This window comes from Heterodontus francisci, chromosome X (genome assembly GCF_036365525.1).
Source record: "Heterodontus francisci isolate sHetFra1 chromosome X, sHetFra1.hap1, whole genome shotgun sequence".
Taxonomy (NCBI): Eukaryota; Metazoa; Chordata; class Chondrichthyes; order Heterodontiformes; family Heterodontidae; genus Heterodontus; species Heterodontus francisci.
The window spans coordinates 2,494,973-2,517,471 of record NC_090421.1 but is presented as its reverse complement, the minus strand read 5'-3'; the positions used below and the strand labels follow the sequence as shown (position 1 = coordinate 2,517,471).

Here is a 22,499-nt window from a genome sequence, read left to right as displayed (position 1 = left end):
TAGTTGAATGCGCTGGAATTTATGTTTTGAAGTCAGAAGAGAAATGTCATTTCCATCCAAATGGCATAACATGGAAAATAATGTTGCATTTTGATATGGAAATGCGTTTGCCAAAAAACATTACCGATCATATTCATAAAAAGGGTGTTCCTTTAAACATGATGATTCCATTTCCCACACTGACCATCCTATAGCCTGAGTGAGATGGTCAATTAGGGGTAGTTTTGTGCTGTGGACCAATGTCCACTAGGAACTGGGTCAAGACAGATAGCATGTGGCTCTCTTACGATCAACTGCATGAGATTTTCATCCATCAGCCTGGCTAGATTTTATCCCAGGCCTCAGAACTGATCCGCTACACCATCTGCTCCTTTTGAGGTATTCGATAGTCTAGTAATCACTTTTACAATGTCCAATTGCTATCAATAAAAGCAATGCTCCCTCCCTCACACACAAATAGGAGAAGTGAAATTCAGAGGCACTTTTGCCTTTTTTTAAAAAACAGTTTCCTGATGTGGGGATTTTTTTTTCTATTTACTCTCTTTTGTCCTAAGCATGGTGTTGATGGCGTCATAAGATTTATCCACTGTAACGCTTATCCCTCTTTTGTGATGAGCTACATGACTGTTCCATTTAACACACACTCTTCTAAATTGTCCCCAATTCACCCACCATATGGGAGAGCAGGCAGCCAACCTGCTCCCTGCTTTCTGCTGATCTCAGTTCTAACTGAACATTAAAAAAGGTGCACAGGAGCTTGCTCTTTGAAAACAAAGTGCCTTGTTCTTGCCACCCACTCCCAACTGCATGGTTGAGATCAAGAACATAGTTCAAGAGCCCTACCAGTCTGTGGCACAAAAGACTGGCACACTGAGGTACTGCACATGCCACTGTCTTTAAAAAAAAAAGGTTGTGTTTAGACAACAATGTAGAAATTACAACAGGGAAACTGGCATTAGGCCCAACCAGTCTATGTTGGTGTTTACAAACATACGAATTAAGAGCAGCAGTAGGCCACTCGGCCCTTCGAGCCTGCTCCACCATTCAATAAGTTCATGGCTGAACTGATTACTCCACATTTCCACCTACCCCTGATAACCTTTCACCCCCTTGCTTATCAAGAATTTATCTACCTCTGCCTGAAAAATATTCAAAGACTCTGCTTCCATTGCCTTTTGAGGAAGAGAATTCCAAAGACTCGCGACCTTCAGAGAAAAAAATTTCTCCTCATCTCTCTCTTAAATGGGCGACCCCTTATTTTTAAAACAGTGACCCCTAGTTCTAGAATCTCCCACAAGGGGAAACATCCTTTCCACATCCACCCTGTCAAAACCCCTCAGGATCTTATACGTTTCAATCAAGTCGCCTCTTAATCTAAATTCCAGCGGATACAAGCCTAGCCTGTCCAATCTTTCCTTGCAAGACAGCCCACCCATTCCAGTTATTAGTCTAGTAAACCTTCTCTGAACTGCCTCCAATGCATTTACATCCTTCCTTAAATAAGGAGGAGACCAGTATTGTACACCATACTCCAGATGTGGTCTCACCAATGCCCTGTATAGCTGAAGCATAACCTCCCTACTTTTGTATTCAATTCCCCTCGCAATAAACGATAACATTCTATTAGCTTTCCTAATTACGTGCTGTACCTGCATACTAACCTTTTGCGATTAATGCACTAGGACATCCAGATCCCTCTGCATCTCAGAGCTTTGCAATCTCTCACCATTTAGATAATATGCTTCTTTTTTATTCTTCCTGCCAAAGTGGACAATTTCCCACTTTCCCACATTATACTCCATTTGCCAGGTCTTTGCCCACTCACTTAACCTATCTATATCCCTTTGTAGCCCCCTTATGTCCTCTTCACAAGTTACTTTCCTACTTATCTTTGTGTCATCAGCAAATTTAGCAACCATACCTTCGATCCTTTCATCCAAGTCATTTATATAAATTGTAAAAAGTTGACGCCCCAGCACTGATCCCTGTGACACACCACTCGTTACAACTTGCCAACCAGAAAATGACCCATTTATGCCTACTCTCTGTTTCCTGTTAGCGAGCCAATCTTCTACCAATGCCTATATGTTTCCCCCTACACCATGAGCTTTTATTTTCTGCAATAACCTTTGATGTGGCACCTTATCAAATGCCTTCTGGAAATCTAAGTACAGTACATCCACCAGTTCCCCTTTATCCACAGCACATTATTTCTTCAAAGAACTCCAATAAATTGGTTAAACATGATTTCCCTTTCACAAAACCATGTTGACTCTGCCTGATTACCTTGAATTTTTCTAAATGCCCTGCTATAACATCTTTAATAATAGCTATGACATCCCTATGACAGATGTTAAGCTAACTGGCCTGTAGTTTCCTGCTTTCTGTCTCCCTCCCTTTTTGAATAAAGGAGTTACATTCGTTATTTTCCAATTTAACGGAATCTTCCCCGAATCTAGGGAATCTTGGAAAATTAAAACTAACGCATCAACTATCTCACTAGCCACTTCTTTTAACACGCTAGGATGAAGTCCATCAGGACCCGGGGACTTGTCAGCCCACAGCTCCAACAATTTGCTCAGTACCACTTCCCTGGTGACTGTAATTTTCTTGAGTTCCTCCCTCCCTTCCATTTCCTGACTTACAGCTAATTCTGGGATGTTACTTGTATCCTCAATAGTGAAGACTGATGGAAAATATCTGTTCAATTCATCTGCCATCTCCTTATTTTCCATTATTAATTCCCCAGACTCACTTTCTATCGGACCAACACTCACTTTGTTAACTCTTTTCTTTTATAAATATCTATAGAAACTCTTACTTTCTGTCTTTATGTTTCTAACTAGCTTTCTCTTGTACTCTAATTTTACCTTCCTTACCAATCTTTTAGTCATTCTTTTCTGTTTAGCCTCCACACAAGCAGTAATCCTCAACCTGCTCCTGCACCCTGCTTCCATATCCTATTATCTCTCCTTTCCTTCAACCATTTTTGTAGGTTAACGTGGTTTCTGCTTCAATCACTAAGCCCAGCAGTGCATTCCACAGTCTCACAACCCTGTGTATAAAAGCTCCTCCTGCTCTCTGTCCTAAATCATTCAATCTTGTATCAATGCCCTCATATTCTCAGCTCCTCAATCATTGGAAACAGTCTGTCTATATCCACTCTGTCCCATCCTTCATAATGTTAAACACCATCAAATCAGCCCTTAACCTCTGCTGTTCCAAGGGAAACAGCCTAATTTTTCAAGTTAAAAGTATTATCTTTTTTGTGGGTGGCACTGACAAGGCAGCATTTATTGCTCTTCCCTAATAGCCCTGGGGCATTAAAAGTCAACCACATTGTGTGGGACTGGGGTCACATGCCAGACAGAGCAGAAAGGGAGACATCCCACTGACGGCTGGTTGATCACCACTTCTTTCTAAAGTCCCTGGTTTAATCCCTGGCTGTGCTGAGTTACCTGATGATCCCAGTCAGCTCCCCTGGGATTGGGGTGGAGGAGAAAAAAACAATACATTAAAGGATGTAATATATAACAGTCACTATAGCCAGGGTTCCGGTTCCTAACTGTTATCCGGTGACTCCAGCTAGGAAGTGTGTGCACCAGTACGTGGCTGATGAGGACAATACCAGATCTATTTGTGATGCCTCCTAGGATTGAATCAACTCTGATTGTCTAGACTCATGCATGTAGAATGGTCACGGCTGGCTGAAGTACTGGAGGGAACCCAGAATACCCTATTAGGAGTTAGCACCTTCAGTAGATTGAGGGGAGAAAACTGGATCACGGACACTTTTCCTTCAAAAGAAGCTGATAATCTCGTTGAAGCAGAGGACAAACATAGAAGAGTAAATTGAGCTAATTTTGTGCTTACTTTGGCTTGGGGAAGGACCTTTGGCTCCAGCAGCAAACTCCTTTTGATTTAATCCACCACTTGCAGGCAAGACAGACACGGAGCCCACGCTCTTTGTGAAAATTCCACTGATAAATTTTAGCATCTTTCGATCCCGTGCATTGGACTTGGTTCTCTCTGGTGTTGGAATGTCCCGGCCTTGCTCAAAGTCCACAGAAAGAGTACGGATGTCACTGTTGTCTAATGTTCTGCTTTTTCCTTTCCCTTGTTCAGTTACTGCCTGCGTAACTCTCCTGTGGAGCATCTCCCCAGTGCTCTTCAGGCTTTCTACTCTTGAATACTTCCTGCTGCTTACTTGAATTTTCATTTTCATTTCACTCTCTTGCCAAGACAGGCAGTTAGTACGACGAAGATTCTTCTCCTTTTTCCCTGAGGTTGTTATTGGTTCAGTTTTACCCTGGTTGCCACTGGAACTTAACATATCTGGGCTCTTCTCAGCAATCACAGGCAAGGACTGGGGCTTAAGTTTTACATACTCTTTCTCCACATGTTGAGAAAGAGTCATAGTTTTTTCAAGTGACAGGTCCGTTTCAACTCGAGCTTTTTTCTCAACTGGAATATCTGGACATTTACTTTTCAACGTCTGCTCTGGTGGGATGCGAGGGCTCATGGTTCCCGTGGTTTGATCTTTCAAGGTTCCTTCTGCCTCAGATCTTCTTGGATATTCCTCTTCAGTCTGCATTTTGCCTTGGTTTTTCTCTGAAACCAAAGGACTGGCAAGGTTCTCCTCAATTTTGGCAATGGCACACAATTGGCACGGTTGAATTTGATCATGATTCCCCTCGTTGGCATCATTAAAATTAGTATGTCTGCACTGGTCTGCGGACTTGGCACGGAGTATAGAAAAATGAAACAATCCTACATTTTCAGATTTATTTACAGATTTTAGCAATGGTTCAACATGGGCTTTGCTTGGAAATCCGCCCACTTCACCCCGAGCTGATCTGGCACCATCACCCAATTCTTCATTTCTAACACTGAAGTTGCTTTGATCGTCTATTGTTCTAGGTTGAATTGGCTCCACATTCTTGATAGCTTTTATCCTCAGATTTTGGGGACCTTCAAGTCCCTGGCCAGAAGCACCTTCTTTGACGTGCAATAAAGAGATCTTCTCTGCAGCCTGAGCACCAGGTTCCTCTTCCGATAAGGTGGCTTTGTCCCTCTGACAAGTCCCACTCCCACTGCCTCCATCTTTCAGAGGCTCTAATTTCACTAGCGTGAGAGAGATATGAAAAGTAGTCCTTCGTTGCAAGATTGCTCCTCTGTTCATGGGTTCAGAGTACGAAGGTAGCACAGGGCTCTGAAAGGCTCATGGCCCCTTCCCATCACAGACCACCCATCCGGACAACGATTCTATGTGTTAGGCTTCTTGGAATCCACGATGCAATACAAAAGGATACATGCTTTGCGCTACAGAACAGAGATCATCCGAGGCATCAAGCATCCTCATTACACAATACAGACACCCCCCACCCCTCCCTTACCACAGCTGCAGCTCTCTTTCCAAGGTTTCCGGACATATTCCTATTAGCATATCAGGTGCCAAAAGCAAGTGGAGGAAATACTGAACGGGGAGAAAAAAATGGTACGAAAACATTTCAAAGCTAAAAAAAATATGAAGCAAGCCCTAGTTCTGTGGAGGGAACCACTGAAATCCTTTCAACACTTCTTGGATCAAACAGCTTGATGAGATAATGAAGACACCAGAGTATACATTGAGAATTCACATTGATTCAGACCTGAAAAGCTCAGTGGGGGTCTTCTGGAAAATGTGGACTGGAATCCCCATCCCCTTCCAGCTCCAAGGCAACGATGTCTTATATTTAATGGTTACCCCTCCCATTTTAGTCACCCCCTTCGCTTAAACACCTACATTAAGTGTTCAATCATTATTTAAGAGTGGCAGAACAGCCAACTAACGCACAGAGGGGTTACGGGGGGAGATAAGTTGTTCAGCGTTAATCGTTTGTGTAGAAATCCATCCCTCATTTGTCAGTAAGGCAATTACTGAGGGTGAAGCAACATGGATGCAGGATGACACATCCCACATTAACGGGAAGAGCGCCAGCAAGCTGTTTGTGTGAGCTATAATTTACAACACAAAAAATACACTCAGAATTTCAGTAGAAAAATGGGTGGATACCATGTTGATGGGCAGGAGAGAGAGACAGACACAGACAGCAAGACAGCACGTGCGAGACAAAACCTCCTAAAATCATGGAAAGACTATAACTGTCAATCTCAATAACAATTTAAGTAAATCATACAGTAGACAGGAATACAACATCTTCAACATCAAATCTAACAAGTCAATCGGCTGTATACGTCTACATGATTTACAAAAATGAAGAGAGATGGCCTGCAATGCACCAAATAAAAATAAAGTCAATTAAGTGACCAGTGGGTTAAAAAAATATTTTTTTAAATTGCGTGCCTGATGTTAGTTGACAGCAACCAGTATATATTTCAGGAGATGTATGGTATAGAACAAAATAAATAGTTAAACATGCTCTTAACACAAAAACAAAGCTCCCTTGGTGGGTAGGATTTTCAGATCCGACCTCTCTATTGGCACACCCAATTGCAAATGTTGATCACTCTCCTGAGCGCAGAAGAATTTCCTGATAACAATCCTTTTTGCCTTTTACTAGTTTCTACCTGTGTCCTTCATCTTATTCCCACAATTTAATTTAACTAACATTCTAGATTAACCCTTTGCCATACCATTTACTATCTTGCATATCTGTATAAAATCACCTCTCAGGTGTTTCCTTTCTCTGTTATAAAGCCAAAAATAAATTCCACAGGCGTCCTGCTGGACTCTTGCTGTATCCAGTGGAAAGACAGCAGAGGTCCCATGGAACCTGGTTGCACCAGACTTTCCTCTTTGACTTGTAAGGGCGGAATTTCCATCCACCCCTTGCAAGGCCAGGGGTGGGACTTTCCCAAACCCTGATTGCCCACTCTTCAGGCTCCTGTTGGACCTGGTGCGATAGTGGTGACCAGTACTCCAAGTGAGTGGAGGCATAACCAGCCTGTACAAGGGTGTATGGGGGCTCCAACCCACCCACTCACCCAATGAATTTTCTTGCTATGGTTTTAAGCAAGTACAAATTGGCTCCCTTGCTCAGGGGGCTGATAGGACCTTCCCCTCCCCAGGAAAGGCAGGCCCAAGGGATTTCCAGCAGTCACGGGCATGTGAAAGCCAGAGATGTGCCTGAAGTGGCACTTGTGTCCATCTGACCCATGTAGATGAGATGGACGTACTCCCACTGAGCCCGCAAGCTTCGGTACAGTCAGCCCTGGAGCAGTTTAGAATTCAGCAAAGGAGGACAAAGGGATTGATTAAGAAGGGGAAAATAGAGTATGAGGGTAAGCTTGAAGAGAACATAAAAACTGACTGTAAAAGCTTCTACAGATATATGAAGAGAAAAAGATTAGTGAAGACAAATGTGGGTCCCTTAAAGTCAGAAACAGGGGAATTTATAATGGGGAACAAAGAAATGGCAGACCAATTAAATACTTTGGTTCTGTTTTCACAAAGGAGGACACAAATTACCTCCCAGAAATGTTGGGGAACATAGGGTCTAGTGAGAAGGAGGAACTGTATGAAATCAGTATTAGTAGGGAAATGGTGTTAGGGAAATTGATGGGATTGAAGGCAGATAAATCCCGAGGGCCCGATGATCTACATCCCAGAATACTTAAGGAAGTGGCCCTTGAAATAGTAGATGCATTGCTGGTCATTTTTCAAAATTCTATAGACTCTGGAATAGTTCCAACGGATTGAAGGGTAGCTAATGTAACCCTACTATTTAAAAAAAGGAGGTAGAGAGAAAACAGGGAATTATAGACCAGTTAGCCTGACGTCAGTAGTGGGGAAAATGCTAGAGTCCATTATAAAAGATGTAATAGCAGAGCACTTGGAAAACAATGACATGATCGGACAAAGTCAACATGGATTTACGAAAGGGAAATGATGCTTGACAAATCTAGTGGAATTTTTTGAGGACGTAACTAGAATAGATAAGGGAGAACCAGTGGATATGGAGTATTCAGACTTTCAGAAGGCTTTCGATAAGGTCCCACATAAGAGATTAGCGTGTAAAATTAAAGTACATGTGATTGGGGGTAAGGTACTGACATGGATAGAGAACTGGTTGACAGACAGGAAACAAAGAGTAGGAATAAACGGGTCTTTTTCCGAGTGGCAGGCCGTGACTAGTGGGGTACTGCAGGCATCAGTGCTAGGACCTCAGCTATTCACAATATATATTAATGATATAGACGAGGGAATTAAATGCAATATATCCAAGTTTGCAGACGACACAAAGCTGGCTGGGAGTGTGAGCTGTGAGGAGCATGCAGAGAAGCTCCAGTGTGATTTGGACAGGTTGAGTGAATGGGCAAATACATGGCAGATGCAGTATAATGTGGATAAATGTGAGGTTATCCACTTTGGTGGCAAAAACAGAAAGGCAGATTATCTGAACAGTGATAGATTGGGAAAGGGGGAGGTGCAGCGAGACCTGGGTGTCCTTGTGCACCAGTCGCTGAAAGTAAGCATGCAGGTGCAGCAGGCAGTTAAGAAAGCAAATGGTATGTTGGCCTTCATAGCAAGAGGATTCAAGTACAGGAGCAAGGATGTCTTGCTGCAATTATACAAGGCCTTGGTGAGACCACATCTGGAATATTGTGTGCAGTTTTGGTCTCCTTATCTGAGGAAGGATGTCCTTGCTATGGAGGGAGTGCAGCGAAGGTTCACCAGCCTGATTCCTGGGATGGCAGGACTGATGAAATGAGAGAGATTGGGTCGATTAGGCTTGTATTTGCTAGAGTTTAGAAGAATGAGAGGGGATCTCATAGAAACCTACAAAATTCTAGCAGGACTGAACAGACTAGATGCAGGAAGGATGTCCCCAATGGCAGGAGAGTCCAGGACCAGGGGTCACAGTCTAATGATAAGGGGTAAGCCATTTAAGGACCAAGATGAGGAGAGATTTCTTCACCCTGAGAGTGGTGAACCTGTGGAATTCTCTACCACGGAAAGCAGTTGAGGCCAAATCATTAAATATATTCAAGAAAGAGTTAGATGTAGTTCTTAGGGCTAATGGGATCAAGGGATATGGGGAGAAAAAGTGGGAACAGGGTACAGAGTTTGGATGATCAGTCATGATCGTACTGAATGGTGGAGCAGGCGCGAAGAGCCGAATGGCCTACTCTTGCTCCTATTTTTCTATCCTTGCAGGACCGCGAATGGAGTAATTTCAGGACCCTGGTCTCTCTAATCTTTCCTCATAAATCAGATCCGAGGCATTATCTTTGTGGTCCTCCCCTGCACGGCCTCCAGTTCATGAATATATCCCCAGGGTCTCAGTGACTTTAACTGGACACAATACTCGAGCTGCGTCTGGTATAGTTTGAGTATGGCATATAAATCACAGAAAATTTACAACACAGAAGGCAGCCAGCCATTCAACCAAATCATGTCCGTGCCAGTTGACGAAGAGCTACCCAGCCTAATCCCACCTTCCTGACTAGGTCCGTAGTCCTGAAGGTCACGGCTCCAACTTTTTTTTTTCTCTTTCATGGGATGTGGGCATCACTAGCTAGGCCAGCATTTATTGCTCATCCCCAGTTGCCCTTGCGAAGGTGGTGGTGAGCTGCCTTCTTGAACTGTTGCAGTCCATGTGGGGTAGGTTCGTCCACAGTGCTGTTAGGAAGGGAGTTCCAGGATTTTGACCCAGCGACAGTGAAGGAACGGCGATATAATTCCAAGTCAGGATGGTGTGTGACTTGGAGGGGAACTAGCAGGTGCTTGTGTTCCCATACACCTGCTGGCCTTGTCCTTCTAGTTGGTAGAGGTCGCGGGTTTGGAAGGTGCTGTCTAAGGAGCCTTGGTGCATTGCATCTTGTAGATGGTACACACTGCTGCCACTGCGCGTCAGTGGTGAAGGGAGTGAATGTTTGTAGATGGGGTGCCTATCAAGTGGGTTGCTTTGTCCTGGATGGTGTCGATCTTCTTGAGTGTTGTTGGAGCTGCACTCATCCAGACAAGTGGAGAGTATTCCATCATACTCCTGACTTGTGCCTTGTAAATCGTGGACAAGCTTTGGGGAGTCAGGTGGTGAGTTACTCGCCACAGGATTCCTAGCCTCTGACCTGCTCTTGTAGCCACAGTATTTATATGGCTACTCCAATTCAGTTTCTGGTCAATGGTAACCCCTAGGATGTTGACAGTGGAGGATTCAGCGATGGTAATGCCGTTGAATGTCAAGGGGAGATGGTTAGATTCTCTCTTGTTGGAGATGGTCATTGCCTGGCACTTGTGTGGCACAAATGTTACTTGCCACTTATCAGCCCAAGCCTGGATATTGTCCAGGTATTGCTGCATTTCTACACGGACTGCTTCAGTATCTGAGGAGTTGTGAATGGTGCTGAATATTGTGCAATCATCAGCGAACATCCCCACTTCTGACCTTATGATTGAAGGAAAGTCATTGATGAAGCAGCTGAAGATGATTGGGCCTAGGACATGACCCTGAGGAATTCCTGCAGTGATGTCCTGGGACTAAGATGATTGACCTCCAACAACCACAACCATCTTCCTTCGTGCTAGGTATGACTCCAACCAGCAGAGAGTTTTCCCCTAATTCCCATTGACTCAATTTTTAGTAGGGCTCCTTGATGCCATACTCGGTCAAATGCTGCCTTGATGTCAAGGGCAGTCATTCTCACCTCACCTCTTGAGTTCAGCTCTTTTGCCCATGTTTGGACCAAGGCTGTAATGAGATCAGGAGCTGGCAGAACCCAAACTGAGCAACAGCAAGCAGGTTCTTGCTAAGCAAGTGCCACTTGATAGCACTGTTGATGATACCTTCTATCACTTTGTTGATGATCGGGAGTAGACTGATAGGGCACTAATTGGCCGGGTTGGATTTGTGCTGCTTTTTACGTACAGGACATACCTGGGCAATTTTCCACATTGTTCAGTAGATGCCAGTGTTATAGCTGTACTGGAACAGCTTGGCTAGGGGCACGGCTAGCTCTGGAGCACTGGTTTTCAGTACTATTGCCGGCATGTTGTCAGGACCCATAGCCCTTGCAGTATCCAATGCCTTCAACCAAATCAGATTGGCTGAAGACTGGCATTTGTGATGCTGGGGACTTCAGGAGGAGGCAGTGATGGATCGTCCACTCAGCACTTCTGGCTGAAGATGGTTGCAAATGCTTCAGCCTTGTCTTCTGCACTGATGTGCTGGGCTCCCCCATTCGTTGAGGATGGGGATATTTGTGGGGCTTCCTGCTCATGTTAGTTGTTTAATTGTCCACCACCATTCACACCTGGATGTGGCAGGACTGCAGAACTTAGATCTGATCCGTTGGTTGTGGGATCCCTTAGCTCTATCGCATGCTGCGTCTGCCATTTGGCATGCATGTGTTGTAGCTTCACCAGATTGACACCTCATTTTTAGGTATGCCTGGTGCTGCCATAGAGACACTAGGATTGGTTGCAGGATTAGGGAAGGGAGGGAAATTTGACCAGGACAACTGCTCCTGATCTGTATCCAGCAATCTCTGCTGCAAAGTGTATGTAGTCATTCCCCAAGTACCTTCAGAACTATGGACTAAAATGCCAGCATTATCGTTCACTTCAAACACAGCACAAGAAAACTATAAGTGATGAAGTTCCAAACCACTGCAGGTAGTGACACATTCTTGAGAGTGTTACTGAAACAAGTCTGCACTAATCACACAGAAAAGCTTTTATTAGGCAAGCTTCATTGAAAAAGTTTGCTTTGTGTAGCATGCAGTGCAATGTTTACCAGTGAGAGAAGGACTATAAAGAAAGGAAGACACACTTAGCGAGTAATTTGTTATTCACAGTACATTGCACTTTACTGTTGTACTCTGCTTTGCTATTTATCTGGAGGGCTGTCGCAAATGGAACAATTAGGTTTGGAGTCTGCTCCCATGTCCTTTTCCAAATCTAATAATCCATGTAGAAATTTGTAATGATTTATTAAATGATACCTTTGCTCTGCAATGGTTCAGAGGTGAAGGTACAGTGTCTGAGCAACACAGACTAGGAAGGCCCCAGGTTCAATCCAAGTCAATCACCAGAAATGATACCAGGGTTAAAAGGGTTAAATTAGGCTAGACTTGTATTGCCTTGAATATAGAAGATTAAGGAGTGATCTAATTGATTCTGATTAAAAGGATTTGATAAAGTAGATAGAGAGAAACTATTTCCTTAGGTGGGGGGGGGGGGGGGTCCATAACAAGGGGACATACCCTTAAAATTAGAGCCAGGCCGTTCAGGGGTGATGTCAGGAAGCATTTCTTCACACAAAAGGGGAGTGGAAATCTGGAACTCTCGTCCCCAAAAAGTTGTTAAGGGTGGGGCTGAAATTGAGAGGTAAGTGGTAATCAGGGTTAGGGAACCAAGTTGTGTAGATGGGGTTAAGATACAAATCAGCCATGATCTGATTATATGGCTGAACAGGCTGGAGGGGCTGAATGGCCTCCTCCTGTTCCGATGTCTGTCCTAGCCTCTGTCAGGGTTGTGGTAGAGACAGAGTTAGGGAAAGGGGGGAAAAAACCACCCGCTTGCAAAGTGCATGAGCATGGTTGTAAGGGTGAGGACAGGACTGAATTAGGAGGTCTGATCGTCAAAGCTCACGCCTGAAATCTGGCCATTTGGGAGAGTGTGTGGAGGGTCACCACTGCTTGGTAGCGTGTAGCCAGTATTTGGAGACGGGGGAGGGAGCGTGAGGAAAACTAAATCAATCGATGCTTTTTGGGTTGGGAGGGGTGGGGGGAGGAGGGGAAAGAGGGGGGAATTGGGGAAGGAAAGGAATTAAGCTGCTTTTGCAAACTGCACAGAACAGAAAAATGCAATGTACATTCTAAAGAAGCTAAAGAAAATTCAGCCCATTGTGGGGCTGAAGGAGCATGTGATGAGCAGATAGCAGTAAAAACACACGCTCCACACGCATCACAAAGAGACGGAGGACTGTATTACACAGCACAAAGCTACCGGAGACAAACAGGAATCAGAGAAGAGCCTATTCAGATCACAGTTAGACAACACAGCATATGGTCCATCAGAGAGAAAAATTCCAACTATACTGTGCATAAAAAATGAATTAGAGACTACAAACATGCCCCCTCCCCAAAGTAATCGTCAGAAAATAACGCAGAAAGCCACAATGCACAGGACTGCTGCTGACTTGGGCTCGAATATACAAGGGAGGGGGGAGGATTAAGGCATTGGGGCGTCTATCGTCTCTCGCAGTGACATTTACCATCTGGTCATCGGACACAAATCACTGAAATTACTTTCATGCGACAAAGCACAAATACAAGAAGGTTTAACAAGTACAAATTTAGAGACATGAGCAGTTAACAAAAAATAAGCGTGTGTGTGAGTCTCGCTGCTGCATACAGCAGCAACAGTGAGCGAGAGCTGCAGGATTGTTATTCCAAAGATGTCAAAACAAAAATGCAAAAACGTCAACAAAAAACGAAGGACACTGGTATCAGAGCTATGATGTCGGGAGGATCAGGACTTTCAGGAGAGGTGGGAGCCACATTTGGGGTACAAGAACGTTATAAATGGGCAGTTCAAGACTGTTACGACTGAAGTAATGAGTGAGCCCTTTAGGGGTTGTCCAAATCCCTCAAGGACATGGGGATGGGGTAGCAGGTGTGACGAGAGAGAGAGGGGGGGGGGGGGGGGTCAGTTAGAGTCTCCTACAAAGCAGGAAACCCCTTTAATCGAATTACAGTCCCTTCCCACACCTGAAACATTCTATGTAGGTTACAGGGTTGGTGTGCGTGTTTGTCTGTCTGGCATTTATTACAAACTGGTTCAGGTTGATTTATCTGAACTACACATCAGATCAGAAGTAACTGTTCCTCCACTCCTGCTCTGGCTGGAAACCGGACCGAACGAGCTGCTGAAGGCCCTCGGCAGAGGTCAGCATCTGGGGCCGGCAGCTATTTGCACTTCTGGATCCTGTGGTGCCCACCTTTCTGCTCCCTGCGGGATGATCCCTGGCAGAACAGGAACAAAGCCTTGCATCTTTCCTCAAGGATGAATGAATCACTCGGTAAGGAGAATGCTGCTGGAGTTAAACCGGCGAGAATTCCTTAATTCCCCAAATGCATCAGGAAATGCAAAGTTGTGATTTCAGGTGGAGTGAGGAGTGTGTGTGGCTGGATAATTCCGTGCAACATGACCAGGAAGGAGGAGATGATTCTCATTGTGGGTATTCAGCCATCTCTGGGTGATACTCAGTACTGTGCAGCAGTTCATCCTGTTCCTGATCAGAGGGATGAGCATTAGTACTTCAGAATGACACTGCCAAATAAGGACAACAAATCTGAAGATCAGGTTCAGATTCTCTGAACAGACGTCCCGAATCCAAAGGCTCTATATTGTTCCAACGGATGTGATCTTGCCTCCAGAGTTCATGCTTTGTGTTTTGTTTTTATACTGTGTTAAAATGCTTACAGCCTGTGACTTACTAATGCTACTGTCTTTGTGTTTTTTCAGTGCGTTGATGGCAGTTATTGGGGAGTCAAGAGGATTTGCTGTACCATTTGACAACAGCTCTTGGGACCTGTGAAAAGTTGGACACCAGCAGAACTTGAGTTTATGTTGGCAATTTGCCGTCAGTAACACTGAACACTGATGCCTGTCATCCACAGTACAGCACGAGCGTAAAAGTGCCACCTGCCCTCCTAATCCATAACACAGTACAAGACAAACACACACACAGTCAGGCATTTACAGCATCAAACTCCGAGATGTTGCTTGGCTATCTTAAACAACACCTCTGGTTGGCCAATCATAGAGCAGCATTCACTGTTGCCATGGAGTAGTCTACTGGCTAAAGCATCCTGGTCCCTTATCTGATGCAGCAGACCCTATACAGAGAGTGAATGCCTTTCAAATAGTGCAATAACTAGAGAGACCAGCAGAAGACGTCCGATTGATTGACACTGTAGTCTTGATAATATTCGAAAAAGCTGGGTGATTTTCACAAGTTGGCCTGACCCCTCTATTCAGCAGTTTTATTGATGTGGCAGACGTACAGACAAATGCCATCTCCCATGTAATGAAGCAACAACTGGAGTGCAAGCTGCACATGGCAATAATGACAAAGTGCACATCATTGGGAGGAGTCTGAACAGGATAAAGACTGCATCTGGCTGGGAGGCCGACACGATATCAAGGCACTGACTTAACTATTCTATTTTTTCCCCTTTTGTTAACACAATGGGGAAATTCCACTTTGCTCATAACCCTATAAATCTAACAGCATTCATTAACAAACATGTGCACAAACTCTGCTGACTGTATTTTGTATGTACTGAAGTCTGTCCTGGCCAAGATTTATCCCTCAACCAACATCATTAAAACAATTATTTGGTGGTTAATCACTTTGCTGTTTGTGGGATCTTGCTGTGCGCAAACTGGCTGCTGCATTTCCTACATTACAACAAGTGACTACACTTCAAAAGTACTTCATTGGCTGTGAAGCACTTTGGGATGTCCTGAGGTCATGAAGATGCTACATAAATGTAATCTCTTATTTCTTCTTTCTCTTCTGCTACGAAGTCAGTGTTTGTGGATACTGGCTGAGGACAAGACCAGGCTCCATTGCAATGCCCTTGTTTCTATAGTCTACCAAAATTCAATGTCAAAGCTCACACAGGAAAACTAGTCACTTGAGGGGAGGTACTGGCTGGCTGAGGATCAGCACCTTTAATAAGAGAGTGGAGAAAATGTAGGGTGGGGAGGATAACTAACTTAGGCTAAAATTATGTAATTGCACCTCCTTTAAGGCGAGTGCTGTTTTTGAACTGAAGATGGACCATGGTTAAATAGTTTGTAAAATCCATTATTATTTAGACTTTTTGGAAAACATAGGCTACATTCCACCAGCTGCTTCATTAGTTTATGACATTTTACTTTTTACCTCCTGTACATTGCAGTATTGTGACTCCCAGGAGGCTAACAAGTTTTCGAACGTACGGCATCCAGATGCCATTTGATTTACAAAGCGTTACTATAAATAATGTAGCTCAGTTTATGATTCAACTGTCTGAAAAACCCAAACCCACTTCCTCTCTGATTAACTTCATGCTTTCAATAACCTCCCCATCAGGTCTAGCATACCAAACCAAAAGAACCTTATCCTCCTTACTCCAGAATGTCACTACCTACAACACACCGCTGATAAGAGGGAAATACACAAGGCACGATAGGACAAATGGCTTCCGACTGTGTTGTATCATTCTATGATTCTGACAAGTTAACAAGAGACTGTACTGATAATACACTAATTAAATATGCCTCTGACTACTCCATTCTTGGTCCACCTTCATCAACTCACATTCTCCTCTGGCATCCTCACTATCTCCTTTGGCCTCCAGTGGAACTTCCACATCTACTTCACTGCTGAAGTGGTTTCTGGGAAGCTTGGTTTCTTCTTTCTTGCCAAAAACTTCTTTCCCACTCGACAACTCTCTGACTCTCCTTTCTCTTGTCTCTCCAGAATGTCGTTCCCTGAATGGTGATCACCCACTGTCACGGCTCACGTTTGAATAATGCTCACTTCTACAAGGCACATGAGTGTGTACTGGCAGCACACAACCAAGCCAGCTCAATCCTGTCCCCACTGGGGGAACACTTAGTGCTTTGCATGGACAATCCCAGGGCCATCAGCTCGTTGTTTTAGGAAACATAGGCTGACATTCATGTCCCAGCACACTGTGGGTTTTTGTATAACAGGAAGGTTCCTGAGGACATGAAACTGAAGCGAGGAAGAAAGTTATCTAAAAGAGTAAAAAAAATCAACAAGGGCCCATCTTCAAACTATTGCAAAGTGGGAAAAATGCAACAAAGACTAGTCCTGATTGGCAACGTTCACGATGACATTTTAACTGTGCAAACTGAGTGAGAATTTTATCTACATCACCATCATCTTAAACTTCAACTTCTATTACCAAGGGTCATACTGCCCTAGCACAACAACAGTAGCAAAAAAACTTACAATTATACAGCACCTTTAACAAGAAAAATGCCTAAGATACTTCACAAAAGCATGATCAGACAAAATTCAGCATTGAATCAAAAAAGGAAATATTTGGAGACCTTCTTGTTAAGCTTTTGACTTGGAACTAATTAAATAAAAAAAGTACCATCTCTAAATGGGATATATAAAAAAAAACAGAATACTGGCTTTCAGCACTGAGCCTGTAGATTAAATCCATCTCAAGTTACATTAGGGCATTGACATATGGAAAAGCTAGCAGGACTCGAGAAACTTGAAAGCAAATCACACTTTTCAAATTCTGATAGTGAATTAAAAATGAATGACACTTCAGTCTGGGTACTCTTGCAATCAGGTACTGGATCTGCACACTGGGATTGGGATTCACATTCGAACGTCAGCAAACAGATCCAGCTGCCCACTACAAACAATATCTGGAACTGGCTTAGTGGAGTGCTTTCAAGCTGCGCCACTCCTGAGGGTTTTTGCTGGTGAAAAGCAGAGTTTTGGCTCCTCCCAGCAGGCCAACTTTTGGGGAAAGGATTGAGGAGCCACAGCCCCATGGCACAAGTTGCCATTCTTCATGTGAATATGGACTTGAAATGCTGACAGGCTATTCAACTATGAAGGGAATCACAGCCAAGCCCACTCCTGTGTTCACCCAATGTCCACCAACTTTCGAGCAGGGGTTAAATTTTCTCAGGATGGTCCAGTTTATTTTACTGGTTCTCCGATGACTGACTGCTGATGGTAGCAAGTTGCGATTTTCTCACAAGATTGCCAGTTCCAAATTATTGGTTGTTGAGTCTCAGAAATATGAAAATACTTTTTGGCACATGGATTTCTACCTTTTGCTCCCAACATGTGCAGGTAGGGGCTATCATCTCAGCAACTAACTGGTTTGCCAACTGCTCTCGACAGCCTCAAGTCCACCCACCCTCCTCCACTTCCATTGACAGCCTCAGCCTTCCCTCCCTCCTCAGATTGGGTGGGTTGAATCCAATTGAACTGAATTGCAAAGTAAAGTTTTGTTCTAAAGTCATGGCTATCTGTATTAACTGATGCGATTCACAGTGAGTCAACCTGTAAGTGCCACAAACAAGGTTGCACATCAGTTTCAGAAGTACATTATTCTTTATAAATTCTGCTGAAACCAATACTTACAAATATGCTGAACAATTTTTTTTAAAAAGGGAAACATACTTGTAAATTTATGCGTCACTTCTCAGATTATATCAGGCTGTTCCGTTCCTTCTGTAATTTACAGGAACAAGTTCCTGCTGGTACATCAAAAAGCAAATTCTAAAACGTTAAGGGCAGGGTTGAAGGTTAAGGAAGTGGAGTCAAAAATTGCATGGGCAAAGTCAAAGGTACAGCAGGATTGGGCAAGTACTCCTCGTTTAATAAATTCCACTTTAATCATTGTGCTCCAGATCACTGTCCAACGAGGCCCTAGTTGATATTCGTCTCCTTTGTTCCAAGTGTGCAAAAGTCAAATGTAATCGCCAACAGTAGCCCCCGCCCCACGTACTGACCTGACTGAAATTAGCTCATAGACTCTCGCCTCGGAGTCAGATGGTTGGAACTTTGAGCCACAGATCAGGGTTTGAATTTATACTCTAGGCCTATACTTCATTGCAGTAATGAAGGAGTCTGACATGGCCAGTTGCTGTCTTCAATCAGGATGACTGTCGGTGTGTTTCTGGTTTTATCATGTCTATTGGCAGCTGTGGCTCGGGGGTAACAGTGCCTCGGAGTCAGATGTTCATAGGTTTAAGGCCCATTCCAGAGACCTGAGCATATAATCCAAGCTGACACTCCCAATGCAGTACTGGGAGAGTGCTGTCTTTTGCATGAGACGTTAAACTAAAGCCCCGTCTGCCCCCTCGATTAGATGTAAAGGATCCCACAGCTATTATTCAAAGAGCAGCAGGGGAGTTCTCCCTGGTGACGTGGGCAACATTTATCCCACAAACATCACTAAAATAGATCATCGAGTCATTTATTTCAATGCAGTTTGTGGGATCTTGCTATGCACAAATTAGTTGCTGCGTTTCCTACAACGGTAACTACACTTTGAAAGTACTTCATCGGCTATGAAGCACTTCGATAAAAGCAAAATACTGCGGATGCTGGAAATCTGAAATAAAAACAAGAAATTCTGGAAACACTCAGCAGGTCTGGCAGCATCTGTGGAGAGAGAAGCAGAGTTAATGTTTCAGGTCAGTGACCCTTCTTCAGAACTGGCAAATATTAGAAATGTCAAAGGTTATAAGCAAGTAAAGTGGGGGTGGGGCAAGAGATAACAAAGGAGGAGGTGTAGATTGGACAAGGCCACAGAATAGCTGACCAGAAGGTCGTGGAGCAAAGGCAAACAATATGTTAATGGTGTGTTGAAAGACAAAGCATTAGTACAGATAGGGTGTTAACGGACTGAAAATTGAACAGCCGCAAGTACAAACATGAAGAAAAAACTTTGCACTTTCAGATGTCCTGGGGTTGTGAAAAGTGTTATAGAAACACACATCTTTCTTTTCCCCAAATGAAACAAGGAGAGTGTTCTCCCATGGACGTGGTCAAAATTCCTCCTTCAAACCAACATAAAAAAGGTTAACTGGTCATTCATCTTGTTTCTGTTTATAGGATGTTGCTGGCACAAAACGCCTGCCGTGCTCCTCTCCACAACAGTCACAGCCCTTCAAACGCGACTTCATTTTGTTAAGTGTTTGAGATGTTTTGATGCAAGTGAAAGGGGTTAATAAACCTCCGCTTACAATTGAACTGGGCTGGGTTTTTCTTTTTAATAATCAAGCTACTGCTGCATCAGGTTTCCAACTAACTGCAGGGAAACCTGCTGCTTCTCCAGTCCAGACTGCTGACCTCCAGATTATCTCAATGACACAGTAACAATGAGGGAGCACATGAGCACATCAGATCCATGGCTGGTGTGTTTTAGTAGAATGCAACGTCTTATCCTTGGTCTTTCATTTGCAGCCTCATAGGCCAGGGTATTACCAGTATTCACTCATTTCTACTCTTTTACCTGAAGGATTGTTTGCTAACAAGACTGAAGCCTCTGATCAAATCACATTTTAATCTGTGCTCCTTACTTAGTCAGAAACTGCATCACATTGATTTGCTTGTGCAGGGAAGAAGAAAAAATGGTTATTTTTGGTCCTGAATGCAGACATTGCCAATTCTCACAATGATCGCGAGTGACACAATTGGAGTCATATTCAGCCGCACTTGCAATCCCACGATAGGGCTATAAAAACTTGGGACTTTTCTGCCGCAGACATTTGCTCGCGGGGCCTGGTCGGGACTGGCTTGCTGACTGACAGTCAACCAACAAATCTTGCCATATCACAATTAGTGTACATTTTGTTTTTTCCTTATGTTTGTAGACGGTTTTCAAAAAAGTATTGGAATTTCTAATTTTCTACTTTTGCGTTTGGAATGAACTGACTACACAAACTTTGATAAAGATTTTTCAAAATAGATCTAATTCAGATTGCACTTTTGATAGTTTGGGCTCAATATCTTATATCAGCCAATGAAAGGACACATTATCTCTTTAAGGATTTTTTGCGCTGGATGGGATGAATTAAATATGAGTGTCGTTAACTGAACAATTTACTACTGACAAGAAATGCTGGAATCACTCAGCAGGTCTGGCAGCATCTGTGGAAAGAGAAGCAGAGTTAACGTTTCGGGTCAGTGACCCTTCTCTTTCCACAGATGCTGCCAGACCTGCTGAGTGATTCCAGCATTTCTTGTTTTTGTTTCAGATTTCCAGCATCCGCAGTATTTTGCTTTTAATTTACTACTGACGTCTGAACCAACTTCTGGCGAGAATATTGAGGGCTGAAGCAAAGGCCTCAGTAGTAACAATATATTCCAATTTAAGATCAGCTTAATTCTTTTCGAAATGCACTGCTTCAGTGCCTATAATGATGGAAGTGCATTTGAGAATAGCCATCAGCAAATGAAATTTGCTTTCCAATCTTGACAGTCAAGCTTTCCAAGCAAGTTACAGATTCAGGGACTCTACAAGTTCCTGAAGCTGCAACAGGCTACTTTTTTTATATATTGCTGTCAGTCCTCGATGGCTTTCAGCAAAACACTCATCACTTTTAAAAAGAGGTAACTATCCCACAGGAAGGCTGGAGGGCTCGCACAATTTTATTTTCTCTCTCTCGGCTCTGGCACTATGGAAGCTCTAGGGAGTTGGCTTACATTTTTGGCCTAATTTAACACCAAGCTTCTTATTGTTTTTCACTTCTTCACTGTTGATGGCCCTTCATTTAGACACTACAGTCCTACCATCGATTAGTTCCCTCCACCCTCTGCTGTAAAACAAACTCCCTAAAACACTTGTCTTCTATTGTGTCTTTCATTTCCCAACCTACTCTTCATCTTTAAACTTTCCCCTCCTGCTTAGCATCCACTGTTCTGCACTCTTCAATGGAAAGCACTTTGCAATGTCGCTGCATAAGGAGTACTGTAGAATTGCAAATTGTTGTCTATTTGTCCTAAAAGAGCAGTGCAACTGTACTGTTCACTAAGCATCTATTATTCTACATGTCCATTTGTTATATTACTTCAAGATATTGAAAATTAAAGTAATGATTAAAACTGATCATTGAAACTGATCATTGAAATCTTTACATTTTATGGGTGAGGAGCACATTAGTGAAATACACAAGGTATCACAATTGAGAGAGACAGACTGGATGGACCAGAGGGTCTTCAAATGTCTGTTATTATTCATATGTTTGCATTAAGTTAACTGCCACTGTCATATTTTGAATAACTCAAATTTGGAGGTGATAATAGCTACTCCACTGTAGATAAATGTATTTTTAATGTATTAATGCATTAAGCTAGGACACGTGGATTCCTAAAAGGAAGCAGCTGTTTCAGTCAATAGTTACTGTGCAGATCTTTAACACATGCTGGGATAACAGGTAGTTTTTTAAAAAAACTTTTTTTGTAAAGCATTTTTAGATGCAGTTTTCGTTAAGTGCTCTGATTGAGCCAAAGAAGAAGATATAAAAGATGATCAAAGAAGTGGGTTCTCAGGAGAGCCTTAAAAGGAGGAAAGGTGGAAGTGGAGGAGGTTAAATTAAGAACTGCAGAGCATGGGGCTTGCACAGCTGAAGGCACAGCCACCAATGGGTAGGGCGAAGTGAGGGGGTGGAGAAAACAAAAGCCCAGAGTTGCAGTAACACAGAGTTCAAGTGGAGTTGTAGGGGTGGAGGAGGTTACAGAGAAAAAGGAGGTTACAGAGAATAAGGAGGGGCGAGGCCCCTGGAGGGATTTGGGAGGTTCCTATTGACACAAAAGGGGAAATTCACCAATCCCACACACAGGCCTTCTCAGCCACCAGCAAGTCCTGAAAATTTTACTTTCAGGTTCCAGCCAGTTGCATGTGACCCGTGCGTAAATATAAAAGGTAAGGTCAGCGAGGTCTGACAAATAGAACTTGCTGCTCCTGTCAGTAATTTAAACAGATACAAA

The 22,499-nt window shown here is 43.4% G+C and overlaps 1 protein-coding gene across 3 annotated transcripts in view; it reads right to left on the bottom strand.

Annotated features, from left to right (window-relative positions):
- LOC137358522 (arf-GAP with GTPase, ANK repeat and PH domain-containing protein 1-like) overlaps positions 1 to 22,499 on the bottom strand; it is a 160,607-nt gene that overhangs the window by 97,743 nt on the left and 40,365 nt on the right. The window contains exon 1 of one of the 3 annotated variants that reach the window (XM_068024432.1): positions 3,874 to 5,331. The exons of the other annotated variants lie outside the window; for them this stretch is intronic. Coding sequence (XP_067880533.1) covers positions 3,874 to 5,182 — 1,309 coding nt within the window. The 5' untranslated portion in view covers positions 5,183 to 5,331. Of the gene's footprint in view, positions 1 to 3,873; positions 5,332 to 22,499 lie in introns of those variants that run through there. 3 annotated transcript variants of the gene reach the window in all.